This window comes from Ornithorhynchus anatinus, chromosome 1 (assembly GCF_004115215.2).
Source record: "Ornithorhynchus anatinus isolate Pmale09 chromosome 1, mOrnAna1.pri.v4, whole genome shotgun sequence".
Taxonomy (NCBI): Eukaryota; Metazoa; Chordata; class Mammalia; order Monotremata; family Ornithorhynchidae; genus Ornithorhynchus; species Ornithorhynchus anatinus.
Genome location: NC_041728.1, coordinates 65,880,969 through 65,901,792, shown reverse-complemented (window position 1 = coordinate 65,901,792; position 20,824 = coordinate 65,880,969). Strand labels below are relative to the sequence as shown.

Here is a 20,824-nt window from a genome sequence, read left to right as displayed (position 1 = left end):
TAGGTAAATAGAATTATAGATATATACACATCATTAATAAAATAAATAGAATAATAAATATGTACAAGTATACACAAGTGCTGTGGGGGTGGGGAAGGGGGTAGAGCAGAGGGAGGGAGTTGGGGCAATGGGGAGGGGAGGAAGAGCGTAGGGAAAGGGAGGGCTCAGTCTGGGAAGGCCTCCTGGAGGAGGTGAGCTCTCAGTAAAGCTTGGAAGTGGGGAAGTGAGGTAGTTTGGCGGGTGTGAGGAGGTAGTTTGGCGGGTGTGAGGAGATAGTTTGGCGGGTGTGAGGAGGGAGGGCATTCCAGGCCAGCGATAGGACATGGGCCAGGGGTTAATCTACAGTTAACATAATTTGAATGCTTTCACATTGTTCTCTAAGTACTTCCAATTAGCCTATCCTCTTCCATCAAGCTGTCTTCTCTGTTGGATGTCATCTCTATTTTCTTCCTCCCCTGTTTTCTTCCACTCTGAATATTGCCATTTATCTTTGTTTCTGCCCCTGTTTCCTGTCAGGCAGGATAACCTTGGGGCCCTTTTCTTGTAACCTGCTTTTTGCCAGAGCCTAATTTTTCCAGCCAGTTTTTTTTTATTTGTTTTCCACCAGTTTTTTTTTATTTGTTTTCCACTGGTAGCAGTGTTGTGAAAAAGTTCCCTGCTGCCTTTGTTGATCAGTTTCTTTCCCAGCCTACCCTAGTATTAGAGAAGCAGCGTGGCTCAGTGGAAAGAGCACGGGCTTTGGAGTCAGAGGTCATGAGTTCGAATCCCAGCTCTGCCACTTGTCAGCTGTGTGAATGTGGGCAAGTCACTTCACTTCTCTGTGCCTCAGTTACCTCATCTGTAAAATGGGGATTAACTGTGAGCCTCATGTGGGACAACCTGATTACCCTGTATCTACCCCAGCGCTTAGAACAGTGCTCTGCACATAGTAAGCGCTTAACAAATACTAACATTATTATGAGCAGCCACTGGAGGCCTACCCCTTTCCATTCCCAGCTTGGCCAGTAGCTAGCGAGCGGAAGACAATCTAGTACAGGTCAAAACTCACCCGTGCTGGGCAGCAGCGGCAGGGGAGAGAGTCAAGGGTGGAGACTCCCAAGACTGTGAGCCCCACGTGGGACAACCTGATTCCCCTGTGTCTACCCCAGTGCTTAGAACAGTGCTCGGCACATAGCGCTTAACAAATACCAACATTATTATTATTATTATTATTATTCATCCTCCTGATATTTTTCAGTGTAATTTATTTCATGAATTGCTGTCATTATTTTTTTTTTAGGGTGGGGAGGGGAGGTGTTTTTTAAGCACTTACTCTGTGCCAGACACCGGCGTAGATACCAGCTAATCAGATTGGATACAGTCCATGCCCCATGTGGGGCTCACAGTCTTAATCCTCATTTTACATATGAGGCAAGAGGCACAAAGTAGTTAAGTGACTTGCGCAACGTCACACAGCAGACACAGCGTGGATTAGTGGTGAGACCACGGGTTTGGGAGTCAGAGGACCTGGGTTCTGATCCTGACTCCGCCACTTGTCTGCTGTGTGACCTTGGGCAAGCCACTTAACTTCTCTGTGCCTCGGTTACCTCATCTGTAAAATAGAGATTAAGACTGTGAGTCCCACAAGGGACACCCTGATTACCTTGTATCTACTCCAGTGCTTGAAAGAACAGTGCTTGGCACATAGAAAGCACTTAACAAATACCATAATTATTATTATGTGGCAGAACTTGGATTAGAACCCAGGGCTTCTGGCTCCCAGGTCTGTTCTCTGTCCATTAGGCCACACTTGGAGATCATTTTGAATCGACTGAACGTGCTGCTCCCATTTAGTTCCTCTTTTCCATTTATTACAAACCAAATCCACACCGGTACATCCATCAGAGACCTCTGTGTTAGTTGCCGCCATCATTTTCTTTTTGGCAATCTAATGCCATTTCTAATCCCAGTGTAATATCCTGTTCTCTTATTTGTTCAGAGGAACTCACCTTCCGGGTCTGTTACCTCATCTGCAAAATGGGGATCGAGGCTGTGAGCCCCATGTGGGGCAGGAACTGTGACCAACCTCATCAACTGGTGTCTGCCCCAGCCCTTAGAACAGTGTCTGGCACACAGTAAGCACTTAACAGGTGCCTTTAAAAAAAGGAAAAGGAAGACCACCGTAACCAAATTGCCTGATAACTTTGTCCATGTCCACCAAGTGAAAATAAAGCTGGTTCAGCTTCGTGGACCCTTCGGTGGGGTTTGTTGAAATCGGGTTATCTGCTGGGGTCTCAGAGTTAATTCTCTATTACCTCAGCTCTGTTGGGTTGCCAAGGGTGAAACTTTTGCCTGGTACTCGTAACGTCTCATAATGGCTGGTCTCCCATTGGAAAGGGTAGCTCTGAAGTCTGTGCCTCGTCAGATTCTAATTACTCTTTTCCGACTCTGATCGTGTAAAGCTAGTAACTAATGCCACTGTGTTTTTCACCTGCCTTTTCTAAAATTAGGGCAGCCATTTGAAGATCCTCCTTTAGATTTTGTCCACCCAAGAATAAATAAGGCCCTTGAATAAAATGTTTCCAGCCACAGGCAATGTTTATTGGTAATTTTAAATTCCTAGGAGCCGTGCACAGTTCCATATCTAAACATATATCTTTCTTCACTCATTGGTCTTCTGATTCATTGAGCTTCAGGTGCCCCGCTGTGTTATTTCCCTGTTTTTCAGTCCAGGGGCTGAATAATTTTTCGGTGACTGATAGGTATATTTTAAAGACCTCACCTATGAAGGGAGACAACTCCCTCTTGCTCAGCAAACACTGCTCAGCCACTTCCTTTTTCTGGAACCTTCCTTTTCCTCATTTTCCAGGTAGCAAGGGCTTCTTCTTCTTCCTCCTCCCTGAGAGTTGCTGGGGGAAGGTATGAAGCCTTGCTGTATCACTACAACTCCATCTGGCTATCTACCATGATTTTCTTCACCTAAGGCAGGGAAACCTAACCAGGAACAAGGAGAAAGACATTTTAAAAATCTCATTAAGTGGAACACCCTCCCTCTTCATATCCTACAGACTTTGACTCTCCGTACCTTCAAAGCCATTTTGAAAGCACGTCTCCTCCAAAGAGACCTTCCCTGATTAAGCCCTCATTTCCTTTTCTCCCACTCCCTTCTGTGGCGCCATGACTCGCTCCCTTAATTCATCCTCCCGCCCAGCCCCCACATCACTTATGTCCATTTCTTTAATTTATGTACTTATCTTCATTTCTGTCTCCCCCTCTGACCTGTGAGCTCTTTGTGGGCAGGGATTGTGTCGGTTTTATTGTTGCATTGCGCTTTTCCAAGCGCTTAGTATATGTTGTGCATACAGGAAGTACTCAGTAAATACCACTGATTGATTAACTTGCCCTCTGCAGTAGGGTGGTAAAAGTCATAGACTTTTAGCAGTCAGGGTGGACAGATCTGTCCACTTTCAACAGCAAGTTTTTTGGTTGTTTTTTTTTTTAATGGTCTTTCTAAGCGCTGTGGTAAATACAAGCTAATCAGGTTCAACACAGTCCATATCCCACATCAGGCTCACAGTCCCAATCCGCTTATTACAGATGAGATAACTGAGGCCCCCCCAAAATGAAGTGACTTGCCCAAGGTCACACAGCAAAGTGGTGAGCTGAGATTAGAACCCAGGTCCTTTGTCTCCCAAGCCAGTGATCTTTAATTAGGCCATGGTATCGTTTGAATGTTGGCCCTTGGAGAGGTCGTCAATTAGTTAAAGATGATTTGTCCTTACTCTGAGTAAAAATATTCAGTCAATCTTGCCTACTGAGTGCTTACTGTTTGCAGAGCATTGTACTTACTGCTTGGGTAGGTACAGTACATTAGTTGGTAGACTCGTTTCCTGGCCAAAAGGAGCTTACAGATATTAAAACGAATGAGGTATGTTCTTAAGCACTGTCGGACTGAGAGTGGAGTGAATAAAAGCATATAAATCGATCAATCAGTCGTATTTATTAAGCACTGAACATCCAAGTAGAGATGTCGTGAAGGCAGGAGGAAATGTGGGATTGCAGAGAAAGAGAGAGCTCAGGGATGGAGATGCAGATTTGGGATTCATCCTCATAGAGGTGGTAGTCGAACCCCCTGGAGCTATTGAGATCTCTAAGGGGATGGGTGTAGATGGAGAATAGAAGGGAAACCAGAACTGAGCCATGAGGGGCTCCCACAATTAGGGGGAGGGAGTTACAGGAGGAGCCCACCAAAGACACAGAGAATGAGTGGCCAGAGAGATACAGGAGAGGACAGTGTCAGTGAAGCTGAGGTTCGATAATGTTTCCAGAAGAAGGAGGTTCATCAATAGTGTCCAAGGCATCTGAGAGGTCGGAGGATTAGGATGGAGTAGAGATGGTTGAATTTGGCAAGAAGGAGATGATTGGTGGCCATCGAGCGGGAGTTACTCTGGAGATTAAGGGGTGGAAGTCAAATTGAAGGGGGTCAAGGAGAGAATTGGAGGAAAGGAAGTAGAGGCAGCAGATGTACACAGCTCGCTCAAGGAATTTAGGGGAAAATGTTTGGAAGGAGCCTTGGGGTCAAAGAGGGTTCTTTTTTTTAATACAGGGGAGACATGAGCATGTTTGATAGCAGTTGGGGAAAAGCTAGTGTAGAGTTGAATATGGCAGTCAGAGAGGGAGGAAGAGAGGGGGCAAGAGCTTTGATAAGATATGATGGGATAGTTCGGAAGCACAGGTGGAGGGGGTAGGTTTCGAGAGGAGGCAGTAGATCTCTTCAGATGCAAATCCAAGTGCCTGGGTGACACAGAAGGGAGAGGGATTAGGGGAAATGAGGGCTTAGTTGGGAAAAGCCTCATGGAGGAGGTTCTTTTAAATAAACTTTGAATGTGGGGAGAGTGGTGGTCTACTGGAATTGAAGGGGGAGGGATTTCCAGGCCAGAGGTAGGATGTGGGCAAAGGAGCATGTTGAACTGGGGACTGATGCCAAGGAGCTTTCATGTTGTTGGATTGTAGACATTTTGATTTATGGCCCTATATCATTCTTAGGTCCGCTAAGGGGAAAAAAAACCCTTTAATAGAATGATGCTGTGATAGCTGAATGGAATTGGAGCAGACACACACCCACACGTGTATATGTTTATAACTGTCCATTTTTCTTTTCTCTTGACAGAAACCTATGAAGATTTTGACACTAGAATACTCGAGGTAAGCATTTCGTCTTTTGAGCACTGATTTTGAAACCCTGACCCCTTTTGGAAAGCTACGTGATTAATGCCCCAACGTTTCTATTAGGAGACAGGTAGATTGGGTGAGGAAAACCCAAAATAGTTTTAGTGCGCTCGTTCATGGTTTCTCATCTATCTTCTGGGCCACAAAGATATCATCTGATGAGGAAATAATTGGAAAAGGCAAAACTCTTGGAGAGAAAGCAAAAGACTCTTTCTCCCACTATGGCAAATTTGTTCAATACATTTCAGGGATGCCCTTTAATGCTTATGTAGCTGATTCCCCTAAAATTAGCCAGCTCCGGCTCCCAGTTGAGTTGTGAAACGATTTTCAGGGAAGAAAAGGGTGTCTTAAATAAGCACCATAGAGGCGGAGATTAGTAAGCCCAAAGGTCTGTCTTATGCATCACCTGCCTGAGCTCAGGGCCAAGAATGAGGGAAGGGGGTCGGTGTCTTCTCCTTTACAGGAGTTTTAGCACCCAACCTCTGGAACCAGGAGCAAATGAATGGAGGGGACTGGTCTTCTCTCCATCCACTAGTGGCTGTTAGCATCCTCCTAGGTGCAGAGGGGAGACTGCCATTTCATTTTTGGAAGATTTGGGGCCATAGGAGTGAATAATGGGAGAAAATTAGGACGACCCAGAAGGGAGTGAGAGAAGAGGAAATGAGGGCTTAAGGAGTCATGTCTCCAACAAGGCTTTGAAGGTGGGAAGGGTGATCGTCTGTCAGTTAAGAGGAGGGAGGGTGTTCCAGGCCGGAGGCGAGATGTAGGTGAGAAGTCTTGCCCTTGTGCAGGGTTGGTTTTAAAGGAGTTCTGTTTAAAAAGCCTTTTGGCCCTGAGACGCATCTTTTTGCATCCAGTCGCCAAATGGCGGGATTATGCTTTCCTGAGCATTTTTTGATGAGAATTGTAAAGTGACTGTAAAATCTAAATTGCTTCATAACCCAGTTTTTTATTTGCTTTTTAAATCTCCCTGGTCAAAGATTAACGATATGTACTTGGTGTGATCTGCCTAGCCAATCGTAGCTCTTGTAAGCATAGAGGTATCTTAGAGGCATGATTTAGAAAACGACGAAACAAGTAAATTAGAACCATTTATTAGAAAGGCATTTTCCTCTTACGTTTCTGTGCGTGTGCCAGTAAGGAGTGATAATGTTACACGCCGGCATTGGGAAAGGTAATCTCAATGAGAGAATTGTCCTTGCAGAGAGGTTATTGAGCTCTGTGGTTTTTGGTCAAGATCAACCTTGGCCCAGAGAGCTCTGCTGTAAGTGTTTTGGATAATGAGCCCCAAAGAAGAGTTTTAAAGAGTGGTTATCACATAGATTTTGTAAAGCGGGGGGGAAAAAAAGCTTGTTATGAGTCCTCGTTGTTCCCAAAGATAATCACAGGTACTGAACTTAACAAATGCCTCTCTAATTTATCAGTGACAATGAAAAAGCAAGGTGTTGGGAGGGAGTAGTGTTCCTTGTAATTAGCAAACCAGGAAGCTTTGGGAGAGGTATTGAGAAAGATTGGAAAATTTACACAGTTGTGCCAAAGAGAGGGTACACAGGCAAATTAGTCAGTTTTGTTGAGTGCTTACTTTGTGCAGAGTTCTGTACTAAGCCTGGGGGAGAGTACAATACAATAGAGTTGGTTAGACACATTCCTTGCCCACTGTGAGCTTACAGTCTAGAGAATATGTACAGAAGTGCTGTGGGACTGAGGGAGGGGCGACCGAAGGGGTCAAATCCAAGGGCCAGGGTGATGCAGAAGGGAGTTAGAGAAGAGGAAATGGAGGGTGTAGTCGGGTTAAGACAGAGCATCTGATAGTAGTGTTTTGGGTGGTGAACTAAGACACAGTTTGAGTCACTAATCCAAAGAGGATCCCAGTTTCTTTTCACTGTAATGACCCTCTTGTGCCCTGTGGGCAGGGAATGGGTTTACCAGCTCTGTGGTGGTGTTATATGGTACTCTCCCAGGCACTCGGTACACTGCTCTGCACACAGTAAATGCTCAGTGAATGCCATTGATGAATCGATCGATGGACATTGTGCTGACATTTCTCCTGGCTATTTTTCTTAACATTTTAATGAGCGATATGTAACAGTGGTAGTGAAAATACGTACCTAAACTGCCAGCCATTGTGATGTTTGCAGTCCAGAAAGCACCAGAGGCATAAGCTTTCCGCTCGGTCCATCTGAAATTGTGGCCCAAGTCCAAACTGAAGCGATAAAGAATCAAGATTTTAGCTATCTGGTGAATATCCGTACCTGGGGTGCAAACTTGTGTTTAATGTTCCCTGTTAAAGGAAAGTTTCGAGAGAGTACATTTAATGCCATTTTGTCAGCAAGATTCTTGACAAAAATTCTTGATAAAACTGGAAGCCTGTTTGAAATAAAGATTAGCTTTTACTTCCCAGCCAAATTCAAATTTTGTTGGCCGTCATCCAGATGGCAAGGTAAGCAGTCCTTTGACACGATATGCATTGCTTCCCGATTTCAATTGTTAGCTCCTAGAGGAAAAGGACAAAGTCTCTCTAATTTCTGTTTTACAAAATTAACAGTGTCATGCCCAACCTAACACCAACAAGCCTTTTTTGAGGATCCCAGGTGCTTCGTACTCTGCACAAGTAAGCGCTCAATAAATACAATTGATTTCATTTATTCATTCAATAGTATTTATTGAGCACTTAACTATGTGCAGAGCACTGTACTAAGCGCTTGGAATGTACAATTTCATCATCATCTGGTGCTTGGGAGAGTACAGCAGAGTTGGTAGATATAATAATAATGGTATTTGTTAAGCACTTACTGTGTGCCAAGCACTGTTCTAAGCCCTGATGTTCCCTACTTACAACAAGCCTACAGTCTAGACCTTTATTTTATGTGTATTTCTGCAGACACATGGAAGATGTCATGTTCTCCTAGTGTTTCATATGATTTAGGGTGCGGGGATGAGGGTGAGGGGGGAGAGAAATTGTATCTTTTGAGTTAAGTACTGATACTCTCCCAAGCGCTTAGCCCAGTGCTCAGCACTTAATAAGCACTCTATCAGCTTTGAAGGAGGAGGGAGCTCAAGACAAGGGGGAGGACATGAGCAGGAGACCAGTGGCAAGAGATAGAAGATTGAGGTGCAGTAAGCAGGTTGGTGGTCAGAGGGGTGAAGTGTGCGGGTTGGGTTGTAGTGGGAATTGAGTGAGGTGAGGCGCCTTCCCTGACTAAGTGCTCATTTCCTCTTCTCCCGCTCCCTTCTGATTTACCCTTGCCCTTGAATTTCCTCCCTTTTTGCACACCTTCCTCAGCTGCACAGCACTTGTGAGAAGCAGCATGGCCTAGTGGCAAGAGCCTGGGCTTGGGAGTCAGAGGACGTGAGTTCTAATCCCAGCTCCCCCACTTGCCTGCTTTGTGACTTGGGGCAAGTCACTTAACTTCTCTGTGCTTCAGTTAACCACATCTGTAAAATGGGGATTAAGACTGTGAGCCCCATGTGGGACAACCTGTTTAGCTTGTATCTCCCCCAGCGCTTAGAACGGTGCTTGGCACGTAGTAAGCGCTTAATAAATACCATCATCATTATTATTATTATTGTGTACCTGTCCGTCATTTATTTATATTAATTCATTCAATAGTATTTCAATAGTATTAATGTCTGTCCCCTCGCTAGACCGTAGGCTTGCTGCGGGCAGGGAATGTTTCTACCTACTCTGTTACATTGTACTTTCCCAAGCACTTAATTCAGTGCTCTGCAAACAGTAAGCACTCAATAAATACAATTGATTGATTAATGTGACATTTTTGGGCAGTGGGGAAACCTCTGCTCTCCAGTTTTTTTAGAAAAATGATCCAGGCAGCAGAGTGAAGTGTGGACTGGAATGGCGATGAGGTAGGAGGCAGGGAGGTCAACAAGGCGGCTGATGCAGTAGTAGTGGTGTGGATGGGATACGACATATACTTGGACTAGTGTGGTCGCAGTTTGAGTGGAGGGAAAGGGCAGCTTCTAGAGATGAAACATAAAATGGAGATGATAAAACTTGCCTCTCTTCCCTCCCCTCCTTCTCTCTGAGGGACTTTTCAGGCCAGATAAGATCGGTGATATTAAATAGCATGGAGAAGCAACACGGCCTGAAAAGAGCCCGGGCCTGGTTGTCAGAAGGACCCGGGTTCTAAATCCGACTCCGGCACTTGTCTAATCATGTGATCTTGGGGAAGTCACTTTACTTCGCTGTCCCGCAGATATGTCATCTGCAAAATGGGGATTAAGGTTGTGAGCCCCATGTGGGACGTGGACTGTATCCAACCTGATTAATTTGCAAATACCTTAGCACAGAGTAAGCAAATGCTTAAATACCATAAAAGAAAATTGGAAAGGGGAGATGCTATAGACCTTCAAGATATTTTTCTGCACTTACTTTCCCTATACTTTATGTGGTTCCCGTTTATCTCTCTTATAACCCCTCTCCAAAGTAAGAAAGGATGAGCTGGAAAGTGTCCGGCTTGTGTTCCCCAGGCAGGTCTGGTTGTGGGAAAAGCCAAAATGGGGACCGTCCCGCGAAGGGGAGGTGAGGGAAGCCACCCAAAGCACGATGACAGGCAAACACTGGACTCTTTCATCTTTGACGACGCAGAGAAATCACGCAGGAACTCCACCCAACTCACCGGACTGAAGCCTAGCTAACCAAACAAAGAAGCAAAAAAACCACTGATGAGTTTTTTCACAGTTTCGAGGAGGAAAGATTCAGGGACCATTAATCCAAGTCTAATGAGTGCATCTACTAAGAGCAACAGTGATAAAATATCGTCCTCAGAAAAACCACAAGCGCCTCTCACAGGCCAAACAAATTAAAACCCAGTGAAGCAGGGCTTTTGGGACACTGAGTATTTATCTAAATAAAATGGAAATAATTATCGGTGCCATTCTGCAAAACAATGCATCCAAGTTAATTCAATGTGCTCGTTTTTGAGCAAACCGGGGTTTTTCCCACAGTAAACCATCAGAAATGATTGAGAACATCTGGCAATCGTGCCGGTCATCAGATCGCGCTTTATGCAAACAGATTCGCCAAATTCTTCTTTCTGGAGTAGGAGGTTGTATAACTGGCCACCAGCCTTGCTTGGAGAGACCCCGGGTTCATGGATCAGCTGGTCCTTTCGACTCCTTCTTGGGCTCTTTGGCACCAAGCACCTATGGCCCTCAGATCTCTGCATAGTGACCCAGTTAGCAGGATGAGGTGACTGGTGAGAGTTGCGCCAGTGTACTGACCTAAGGAGGTTGGCCCAGGCATGAGCTGTAAATAACCCGATCTTTGGCCCAAGTGCTCTCCCTGATGATTGCACTTGTTCCAATCGTTTCTTTCTTTCAAAATGAAATCAGTTAGTACTCATGTCCCGGCCATCAAGTGCCCACAAAGTGAATTGGTGTTAAGGAATTTGTTGGGTTTGGGGTTAGCAGTTTATGTGATACTTCTGACTAGAAAACTTGGGGGAAAACCGTAATGGCTACCCTCTTTGACATCCATCCTTAACAATGAGTAAATCGGTGGTGTTTATTAATAATTGATAACTACCATCTTGCAACTACCCCAGTGCTTAGAACAGTGCTTGGTACATAGTAAGTGCTTAATAAAGTACCATAATTATCAATTATTAATAAACACCACCGATTAAGAGTGGGAGCCTGTGTCTGGTGGGTGGGGGCTCCCACTCTTAATCCCCATTTTACAGATGAGACCCAGAGAAGTAAAACGACTTGCCCAGTATCACCCCAGTAGACATGTTGTGGAGCCGGGAGTAGAATTCAGGTTCTGACTCCCGGTCCCGGGTTCTATCTACTAGGCCTTGGGACATTTCTTTGGTGTTGAGAGGTGGAGTTACGCTCCGGATGGGAATCGGAGCCTGCCCGGATCCCAGACTCCCATCAAGCCGTCTCGGGTGCCGAGCCAAGCTGGGCCTGCCAGAGTCCTGTCCCCTCATAGAGAGCAGACCTCCGGCTTTGAGGAGAAAGGAATCACAGCGCATACATATCTCGCCTGCCCCCCAGCTCGGAAGGGGAAAGTGGGGAGTTGTTGGGGTTGTCCAAATGGGCCAGTTCAGCTGTGGGCCACCCCAGCGGGAGTCTCCTTTTTCCCTCCCCCGTTCATCCGTGGTGGGGCCTAAGGTACAGGAAAACAGCTGCAATGGCTCCTTTTTTATTTTTATGTTTTTTTATGGTATTTAAGTGCTTACTATGTACCAGGCACTGTTCTAAGCACTGGGATAGAGAAAAAGTAAATCCGGTTGAACACAGTCCCTGTCCCACATGGGGCTCACAGTCTCAATCCCCGTTTTACATATGTGGTAACTAAGGCCTTGAGAAGTGAAATGATTTGCTCAGGGTCACCCAGAAGACATGTAGTGGAGCCCAGGATTTGAACTCAAGTCCTGCTGACTACCAGGCCTAACCACCAACCCCGCCAAGGGGAGCACAGAGTGCCCTTCTCTTTACTCTCCCTGTGGCTCCTCACCTCCACCATCCCCCCATCTTCCCTCTAAGCAAGCACCCGGAAGCCAAAACGCAAGAACTCTGCCAATTCGCTCCCCTGCCCTGACCCAAGCAGAACCTGTCCCAGCCGCCCTCCATCTCCAGTCTCCTGGAGTCGGAGGGGACATTTTGGAATATATCAGCAAAGTCAAACTTGGCAGCCGTCGGTTCCGAAGATGTCAGGCCGGCAGTTACGTCAAAATACTTGGAAGGTCGGCCCGGTGCACTGTGCATAATACCGTGAGTAAAACCCAGAGCCGGCATTAGTGTAATAATTGGTGTCTGTCAACACTAATTAAAAATAGCCTCTTTTTTTTCCCACGAGCTAAAGAATATTGTTAATGAACTAAGGAAATGAAGAGTCTGGTTTCAGCAGTCTTTGAACTCCAGAGAAATAGGCTGTTGATTCAAAATGCCGGTTTCAAAAATGGGATGTTTTAATCCTAGCCATTTTGGAATCACGTCTCTTACAGCTGTTCCCATTTTCATTCTTGCCTTTCAGTGCCAAAAATGCACTCTGAATTGCACACACAATAAAATATTCGAATGCCTTTGCAAGCCATTGACAATTAACATTGCCGCCCTCGACTTTTGCCAAGGGGATCGTGGCGGGGAAGTGGTGCTGCGAAAAATGTGTGGTGAAAAATGGCCCACCAGGAGAACTGCTGCTTGAGTTTGTTGGTTTATTTTTTAAATGCATTCTACAAATTAGACACTGGTATATACTTTCCTTTAAAATGCCGCTTCATTAAAAAGCCCGCATTCAGATTGAAACAAAAAAAGTTTTCACTTCCTCTCCATCTTACGGTTGCCTGGCAAATTTGCACTCCCAGAAATACACTATGGAGCGCGGCTTTCAAAAAAATCACGGAAAACGTTTTAAAGTCAGATGAGACAGAATTAAGAATCCCCAAACCTGCCTGGGAAACAGTGGATTTTAGGGGAAATAATTTTTTTTTTCAACCTAACTCTCTTTAAACCACACCTTCCCAGAGCAAATGTAAATCCTGGTGCCACTGCCATATTTGCAGGTGGGATCATCAATCATTCATTCAGTCAATGGGTGGTATTTATTGAGCGCCTGCTCTCTGCAGGGCGTTGAACTAAGAGCTTGGAAGAGTACAATACAACAGATTTAGCAGACTAGTTCCCTGCCCACAGTGAGTGATTTGTATTTTAGAGGACTGGATACCAGTTAGCCCACCTGAGGGACCCCAGGGTCAGCACATCATCCTAGGAGACTGTCAGGCAGCCAGCTCATTGTGGGCAGGGAATGTGTCTATTTATTGGTCTGTTGTACTCTCCCAAGCTCTTAGTACAGTGTTCTGCACACAGTAAGTGCTGATGGATGGATTAAAACTACTGATTTTTCCTTCAGTCAATCAACTGTTTATTGAGCCCCATCTTTCTTCTCATTAGACCATGTCGATTTGTGTTTATAGTCTGTGATTCCTGTGAATTGCTAATGGCCCAGACTTCTAGTTATCATGCCAAAAATGATTTGGGGGAGAAAGTTTGGAGGTTTGGAACTCCATAGAAAGCTTATTCACATTAATCTTAATAAACTCGTTAAGCTTATTAGGGTCAAGATTAGAACATCTAGTCAAAGTTCCAGTAACAAATTGGTTTTAACGCTTTTGGATCTTGGACAGAGCACACTGTTATTATTATTATCATCATATTTACTGATCTCTCTGTGCCAAGCTCAACAATTCCACAAGAAGCTCGCAGCCTAACCAGTGAAAAATTAGATGGCAAAATCTAAGTCAACAATTAAAAATCAAGAGCTTCAAGATAAGCAGCTACAAGAGTCTTTGGAGGAAGCAGCTGGGTCCTTTCCCTTCCTACTCCTCAGGCAAATCCCCTGCCTCCCAAGTGTTCTAGAATTTGGGAAGGGGGCGCTTCATCATTCCACGGCATTGGAGAAGAGCAGGCAAGGCTACCCCGACCAAAGGTCAGCCATCTTCCCTGAGATTGGAGACCCTCAACTCCCTGCCGGCTGGTGTTCTCCTCTCTGGATCTTACTGCCCAGTGACCGGTCTCCCATCTCAGGTGTAAATCCAGCCCATCTGGGGAGTGGGTTTTGGCGAGGGGTGACTGTACAGATGAGGAAGTACTGGGGAGGAAGGGTAGGCTACCATTCGGAGCCCTTGGCGTTTTGTGGTGAGGGATTGCCATCATCTTCCACTCCCTTCTGCGTCGTCTTGACTTGCCCCCTGTGCGGTCACCCTCCGCCTCCCCTGTCTTCCCAGCCCCACTGCACTTACGTACCTATCTGTCATTTTATTTCCTTGTATTGAGGTCTGTCTCCCCCACTCTAGACTGTAAGCTCGTTGTGGGCAGGGAATGTCACTGCTTATTGTTATGCTGTACTTTCCCAAGAACTTAGTAAATGTGAATGAATGAATGATTGGAAAAAACTTCAGAATAACGGGGGGACCGATTGGAGAGATCGCAGGTGTATGGGCTGAGAATATCTCCAAGAAAACATTTTAATAACAGTTGTGATATTTGTTTCGGCGCTTACTTTGTGCCAGGCACCATTCCGAGGAACAAACCCACAAGCAAACAGGTAATAATAATAATAATAACAATAATTGTGGCATTTGTTAAGCACTTACTAGTGCCAGGCACTCTTCTAAATGACGGGTGGATACAAGCAAGTAAGGTTGGACACAGTTCCTGTCCCACATGGGGCGCTCAGTCTCATTCCCCATTTTATAGCTGATCTCACCTGAGGCCCAGAGAAGTGAAGCAACTTGCCCAAGGTCACACTGCAGGCAAGTGGCGGAGCCAGGATTAGAACCTATAACTTTTCTGACTCCCAAGCCTGTGCCCTATCCACCGATGCTGTACTGCTTGTTAGAGAGATGGCATGTGATGCCGTAGTTATTCACATTGTTGGTGACTTCCGACCATTGGCACTGCAAAGCAGATGGGCAAATCAATCAGTGACCTTTTTTGAGTGCATTCTGTGGGCAAAGCACTGTACTAAGCACATGGGAGAGCACAGTACAACAGAATTAGCTCACACATTCCCTGCCCATAACCAGCTTACAGTCTCGAGGGTAGTGCTTTTAACCACCAAAGGGTTAAAAGAAGTAGGGGTGATGGTGATGACAAAGCAACATGGCCAAGTGGATAGAGCACGGGCCTGGGAATCAGAATGATCTGGCTTCTAATCCCAATTCAGCCACGCGTCTTCTGTATGACCTTGGGCAAGTCACATCACTTCTCTGTGCCTCAGTTCCCTCATCTGTAAATTGGGGGTGTGAGCCCCATGTGGGACAGGGACTGATTTGCTCATATTCACCCCAGCTCTTAGAACAGTGCCTGGCACATAGTAAGTGCTTACAAATGCCGCAATCATTATTATTATTATTACCTGTTTGCTTTTGTGGGTTTGCTCCTCAGAACAGTCAGAGGTCTTTCAGGTAAAGAGTTCATTGAAAAACTGCTTATTACAGTTCTCCATTCAACTGTTGTCCTTTCCCATTCCTTCCCTCCTCCCGGCATCCCCAGCGAGATTGTGAGCCCCACTTGGGACATGAACCATGTCCTACCTGATTAACTCGTATCTACTCCAGCGTTTAGATCGGTGCCTGGCACATAGTAAGCGCTTAACAGATACCATTTAAAAACTGAGAGAGATGAGGGCAACGCCATGATTACGGGCTTGTGAGATAAGGTCGATAGTGGTATTTTTCTACAGTGATGCGGGAAACAGGGAGGACAGGGTTTGGGTAGGAAGATTAGTGGTTCTGTTTTGGACACGTTTAGTTGGAGGGGTCAGTGGGACTTCCAGGTAGAGATGTCCTGGAGTCAGGAGGAAATGTGAGACAGCAGAGAAGGAGAGCGATGAGGGCTAAAGATGTACATTTGGGAATCAACTGCTTAGAGATGGTAGATGAAGCCAGAGTGAATGAGTTCTCCAAGGGAGTGGGTGCAAATGGAAAACAGAAGAGGAGCCTGTGAAAGAGAAGAGTTTGGTTCCCAGTGTCAAAGGCAGCTGAGAAGCCAGGGGGATTTGGATGGAGTAGAGGCCAACAGATTTGGCAATTAAAAAGCCATTGTTTATTTTAGAGAGGGCTGTTTCTAGGGGGAGCGGAGGAGGTGGAAACCAGATTGGAAGGGTTGGAGGAGAGGAAATGGAGACAGTGGAGGTAAGACAGCTATCTTAAGAAATTTGAAGAGGAATGATAGGAGGGAGATGGGGACATAAGTGGAGGGGCGAGCCATGGTATCAAGGGAGGGTTTGTTTTACGCTAGGAGAGAAGTAAGCACGTTTGTAAGCAGTGGGGAAAAAGCCATTGGAAAGAGAACGGTTGAAGATGGCAGTCCAGGAGAGAAAAAGAGAAGGAAGCGGGACTTTATTTGTTCAGTTGTATTTATGGTGCGCTTACTGTGTGCAGAGCAGTGTACTGAGCGCTTGGGAGTGTGCAGTACCACAACAGACACATTCCCTGCCCACAATTAGCTTACTCTTAGTACAGTGCTCTATGTACTAAGCGTTCAAGGAATCTCATTGATGGATGGAATGATGGAAATGAGGCTATAGGGAACCAAATCTGGGCTAACGGGAACATCAGCGGCGAGTATAGAAGCGTGGTCCGTTACCTGGGACCATTATGTTATTTGATGAGCGATTACTATGTGCGGACACTGTAGTAAGCATTAGCATCTATAATAATTGTGGTATCTGATAAGCGCTCACTATGTGCCAGGAGATATAAGGTAATCAAGTCAGTCACAGTTCCTTTCCCACATGGGGCTCCCCATTTTACAGATGAGGGAACTGAGGGACCAAGAAGTGAAGTAACTCGCCCAAGGTGACAAAGCAGATAAATGGAGTAGCTGGGTTTAGAACCCAGGTCCTTCTGACTCCCAGGCCCGGGCTCTGTCCACTAGGCCATGCTCCTTACTGTGGGCAGAGCGTGGCACTAAGTGCTTAAGAGAGTACAATGCAATAGAGTTGGGTTTTTTATCATTATTATTAAATTTGTTAATGACTTCCCACGTGGCAGGTACTGTACTAAGCATTGGAGTAGATACAAATTAATCAGTTGGACACAATCCATGCCCCACATGGGGCTCGGGGTGTTAGTCCCCATTTCACAGATGAGGCCCGGAGAAGTAAAGCGACTTACCCAAGGCCACCCAGCAGACCAGTGGCGGATCCGGGATTAGAACCCGGGTCCTTCTGACTCCCAGGCCCCTGCTCGATCCACTAGGCCACGCTGATTTTCAAGTTGGAGTTTCGAATGTAGAACACCCACCCGTCGGTATCCCGGCTCCCGTCGGAGCACGCGGGCCGTGGCGCAGGGCCCGTTCTCTCAGGAATGGTCTGGGAGCCATCCCGCAGCCAGCCATTCCGTGGGACACCATCACCACCTGCTGGATCGAGAAAGAAAGATTCCGGGCTGTTGTATTTGTATTTGGTTTGCTTTTGTGCTATTTGTTAAGTGCCAACTCCAGGAAAGAGGTGTCTGAACTCGCATGAGACTTGTAGGCTCATCCTATAGACTTTAAACTCATTTGTGGGCAGGGAACGTGTTTACCAAGTCTCTTTTGTACTCTCCCACCCGCTTAGTACAGTGCTCTGCGCACAGTATGTGCTCAATAAATATGATTGAATTTTTTTTTTTATCGTGTATGTTAAGAGCTTAGTAAGTGCTAGGCATTGTACCAAGCTCTGGGGTAGATACAGGTTGGACACAGTCCATGTCCTTGGTGGGGCTCACAGTCTCAGTCCCCATTTTGCAGAGAAGGAACGTGGCTTAGTGGACAGAGGACATGGGTTATTATCCCAGCTCCACCACTTGTCTGCTTTGTGGTCTTGTGCAAGTCACTTCACTTCTCTGTGCCTCAGTTACCTCATCTGTAAAATGGGGATTTAGACTGGGAGCCCCACATAGGACAACCTGATTACCTTATATCATCCTCAGTGCTTTTAGACTGGGAGCCCGCTGTTGGGCAAGGATTGTCTCTGTCTGTTGCCAAATTGTACATTCCAAGGGATTAGTACAGTGCTCTGCACACAGTAAGCGCTCAATAAATACAATTGATTGAATGAATGAATGCTTAGAACAGCGCTTGGCACATAGTAAGTGCTTAACAAATACCATAATTATTATTACTATTAGATGAGGTCACTGAGGCCCAGAGAAATGACTTGCCCATCGTCACACTGCAGAAATGTCAGAGCTGGGATTAGAAGCCGGGTAACTCTTGTTGCCAGAGTGCCTGATGAAAGCCCACATTCTGGTGCCCGTAAGCCAAACAGAGGGTTCTGCACCCACACCTGGCCGACTTGATGTCTCAAGGGTCTTCTTGCTTTCCAGGTGAGAAATGTGTTTAACATGACAGCGAAAGAGGGAAGAAAGAAATCCATCCGTGTCCTAGTGGTTGCCGGGAATGGACAAGGAGCAGCGGGTGAGTAAAGCAATAAAATACCGCTTCTTGAGAATCAACAACTGGCAAGGGGCCGACTAGGTCGGGTCCTGATGGGTGCTGTGAGAAGCATACGGACGTTAACGGTTCTCTCTGCCTTCCAGACCCTTTGCAGCCTTCTGTCCCAGCCCCTCCGACAAAGCCGACAAAATGAGTATGGGAAGACACCTTTGCGTGTGTTCTCTCCCCGCTGGAGTTTTCGTGTATATCTCGAAAGACCCTGGGGGCTTCCGGCTGAGAAAATCAGTTGGCCAGCACATATTGCAGTCTATTTTTCACTCCGAGAAGTGACGTCAATAGCATGGGGGCATTTAAAGATTCAGAGCTTTAGATGGCACCTGCTGAGCAGTGCTGACCTTCAGATACCCTGTCCATCCATCGTTAAATGTTGGAAGTTCTCTTTTTCACCCTTTTTTCACAGTCCGCAGTAGTAGTAATATTCAATTGTGTTTATTGAGCGCTTCCAGGATGCAGAGCACTATACTAAGCAGTGTATTGTATAACACTATATTATACTTAGAGAGTGCAATACAACAATAAACTGACACATTCCCTGCCCACAACAAGCTTACAGAATGACTGAATACCAGTAGTAGTAGAAAGAGCAGAAGCATTTATTGAGCTCCTACTAGGTGCAAGTCACTGTACTAGCCGCTTAGGAAGTAGGTTAACAAGGCGACACTTTCCCGACCCACAAGTTGCCGAGAAAAGCGGATGAGCGACCTTGGGCTCATTTTGTGAGCACCTTGGAAGCAGTGGTCCACCAAAGCTAAGTAGTCGCCCAGTTTACCACCACCAGCTGGGGACGGAACTTTTTTTTTTCCAGGCCGTGAGCGGTCCAAGCTCCAGCCGACTTTCCCACGCTGTGTCGAAAATGTGCAGATCCCACAAAGCCGTCAGTTGGGTTTGCTTTGCAGTAGCCACGTGAGTGGTTCTTTCTCACCTTTTGTGTTCTCCTTCAGGAATTCTCAGAACGACCACAGCTGCGTGTTGAGTTTCCTGAGCATTTGGAATCGTTTAAGACAGTATCATTCTCCATCTGGCCTGTATCTTTTCAGAGCAAGCCCAGGTTTAATGATTTAAAAATACTCGAGGGCGGTTAAAAACATCCCTCTATCTGCTGGCATCTGAATTTCGGTGCCCTCCATTCCGTGCACCTGAAAGGCAAAGTGGTAGAAGTGACAGCCCGAATCCGGTTTAGAGCCAGCAGGGAATGTGTCTGTTAATTGTTATTTTGTCCTCTCCCCAACGTGTTATACAGTGCCGTTCACACAATAAGCGCTCAAGAAATACGATTGACTGACTATAGCTTAAGGAGTCCTCCCTGTCCGAGTCTTCCTTTTCATTAACATCTTTGCTCGTGTCTCGTAGGTTTTGCTGTGGGGAAAGCCAGCGACCGGATGAGCGCTTTTAGAAAAGTATGTACGTTTAAGACTTATTGAATGGTTTTATTGAATGTAAAGACCGTATCCCCATTAAGCTTATTACCAGTCCATCAATGGTCGCGATACCCTGTGAGCTAATTTATTTTTTCCACTGCTTGGAAATTATGTGGGCTTGCTCTTTGTCAAGACCCAAACCGTCAATTATAAGGTAGATGCACTCTGGGGCAGGGGTGGGGTAAACCTTCTCTGACTTTGTAAGGTGAAAAAGATCCATGGAGTCCTGTACTCATGGACTACGGCAGCAGGGAGGAGCTTCCTGGACTCTCTGCTCCCTTCTAACAAAATGCAGAGCTTTAAGCACTTAGTATTCATTCATTCATTCATTCAATAGTATTTATTGAGCACTTACTATGTGCAGAGCACTGTACTAAGCGCTTGGAATGTACAAATCGGTAACAGATAGAGACAGTCCCTGCCCTTTGACGGGTTTACAGTCTAATCGGGGGAGACGGACAGACAAAAACAATAGCAATAAATAAAATCGAGGGGATGAACATCTCATTAAAATAATAGCAAATAAATAAAATCAAGGTGATGTGCATCTCATTAACAAAATAAATAGGGTAATGAAAATATACAGTTGAGCGGACAAGTACAGTGCTGAAGGGAAGGGCGAGGGGGAGGAGCAGAGGGAAAGGGGGGAAAGAGGGCTTAGCTGAGGAGAGGTGAAGTGGGGGGAAGAGGGGGAGCAGAGGGAAAAGGAGGAGCTCAGTCTGGGAAGGCCTCTTGGAGGAGGTGAGCTTTAAGTAGGGTTTTGAAGAGGAGAAGAGAATTAGTTTGGCGGAGGTGAGAAGGGAGGGCATTCCAGGACCACGGGAGGACGTGGCCCAGGGGTCGACGGCAGGATAGGCGAGAGTGGGGGATGGTGAAGAGGTGGGCGGCAGAGGAGCAGAGCATGCAGAGTGGGCAGTGGAAAGAGAGAAGGGAGGAGAGGTAGGAGGGGGCAAGGGGATGGAGAGCCTTGAAGCCTAGAGTGAGAAGTTTTTGTTTCGTGCAGAGATTGATAGGCAACCAGTAAGCGTTCAGTGCAGTGCTCTGCTCAGAGTACGTGCTTGATAAATACGATTGAATGAATAGTGCCCAAGTCCCGTGTCGTTGTGGTACACACACACACACACACACACACACACACACCCCGCCCCCAAAGCCTGCCAGGGGTTTCAGACTTGGTTAGACTTGAAAGCATTAATTCTGTGTGGACGCACATTCCAGACGCTGGAGGA

At 46.1% G+C, this 20,824-nt stretch overlaps 1 protein-coding gene across 2 annotated transcripts in view; it reads left to right on the top strand.

Moving 5' to 3' along the window:
• The window catches only part of MRPS5 (mitochondrial ribosomal protein S5), a 97,743-nt gene that overhangs the window by 62,956 nt on the left and 13,963 nt on the right, over window positions 1-20,824 (top strand). For both annotated transcript variants that reach the window (XM_029074397.1, XM_029074393.1), the window contains 3 exons: window positions 5,150-5,184; window positions 18,048-18,138; window positions 19,528-19,574. In XM_029074397.1, coding sequence (XP_028930230.1) covers window positions 5,150-5,184; window positions 18,048-18,138; window positions 19,528-19,574 — 173 coding nt within the window. The remainder of the gene's footprint in view (window positions 1-5,149; window positions 5,185-18,047; window positions 18,139-19,527; window positions 19,575-20,824) is intronic.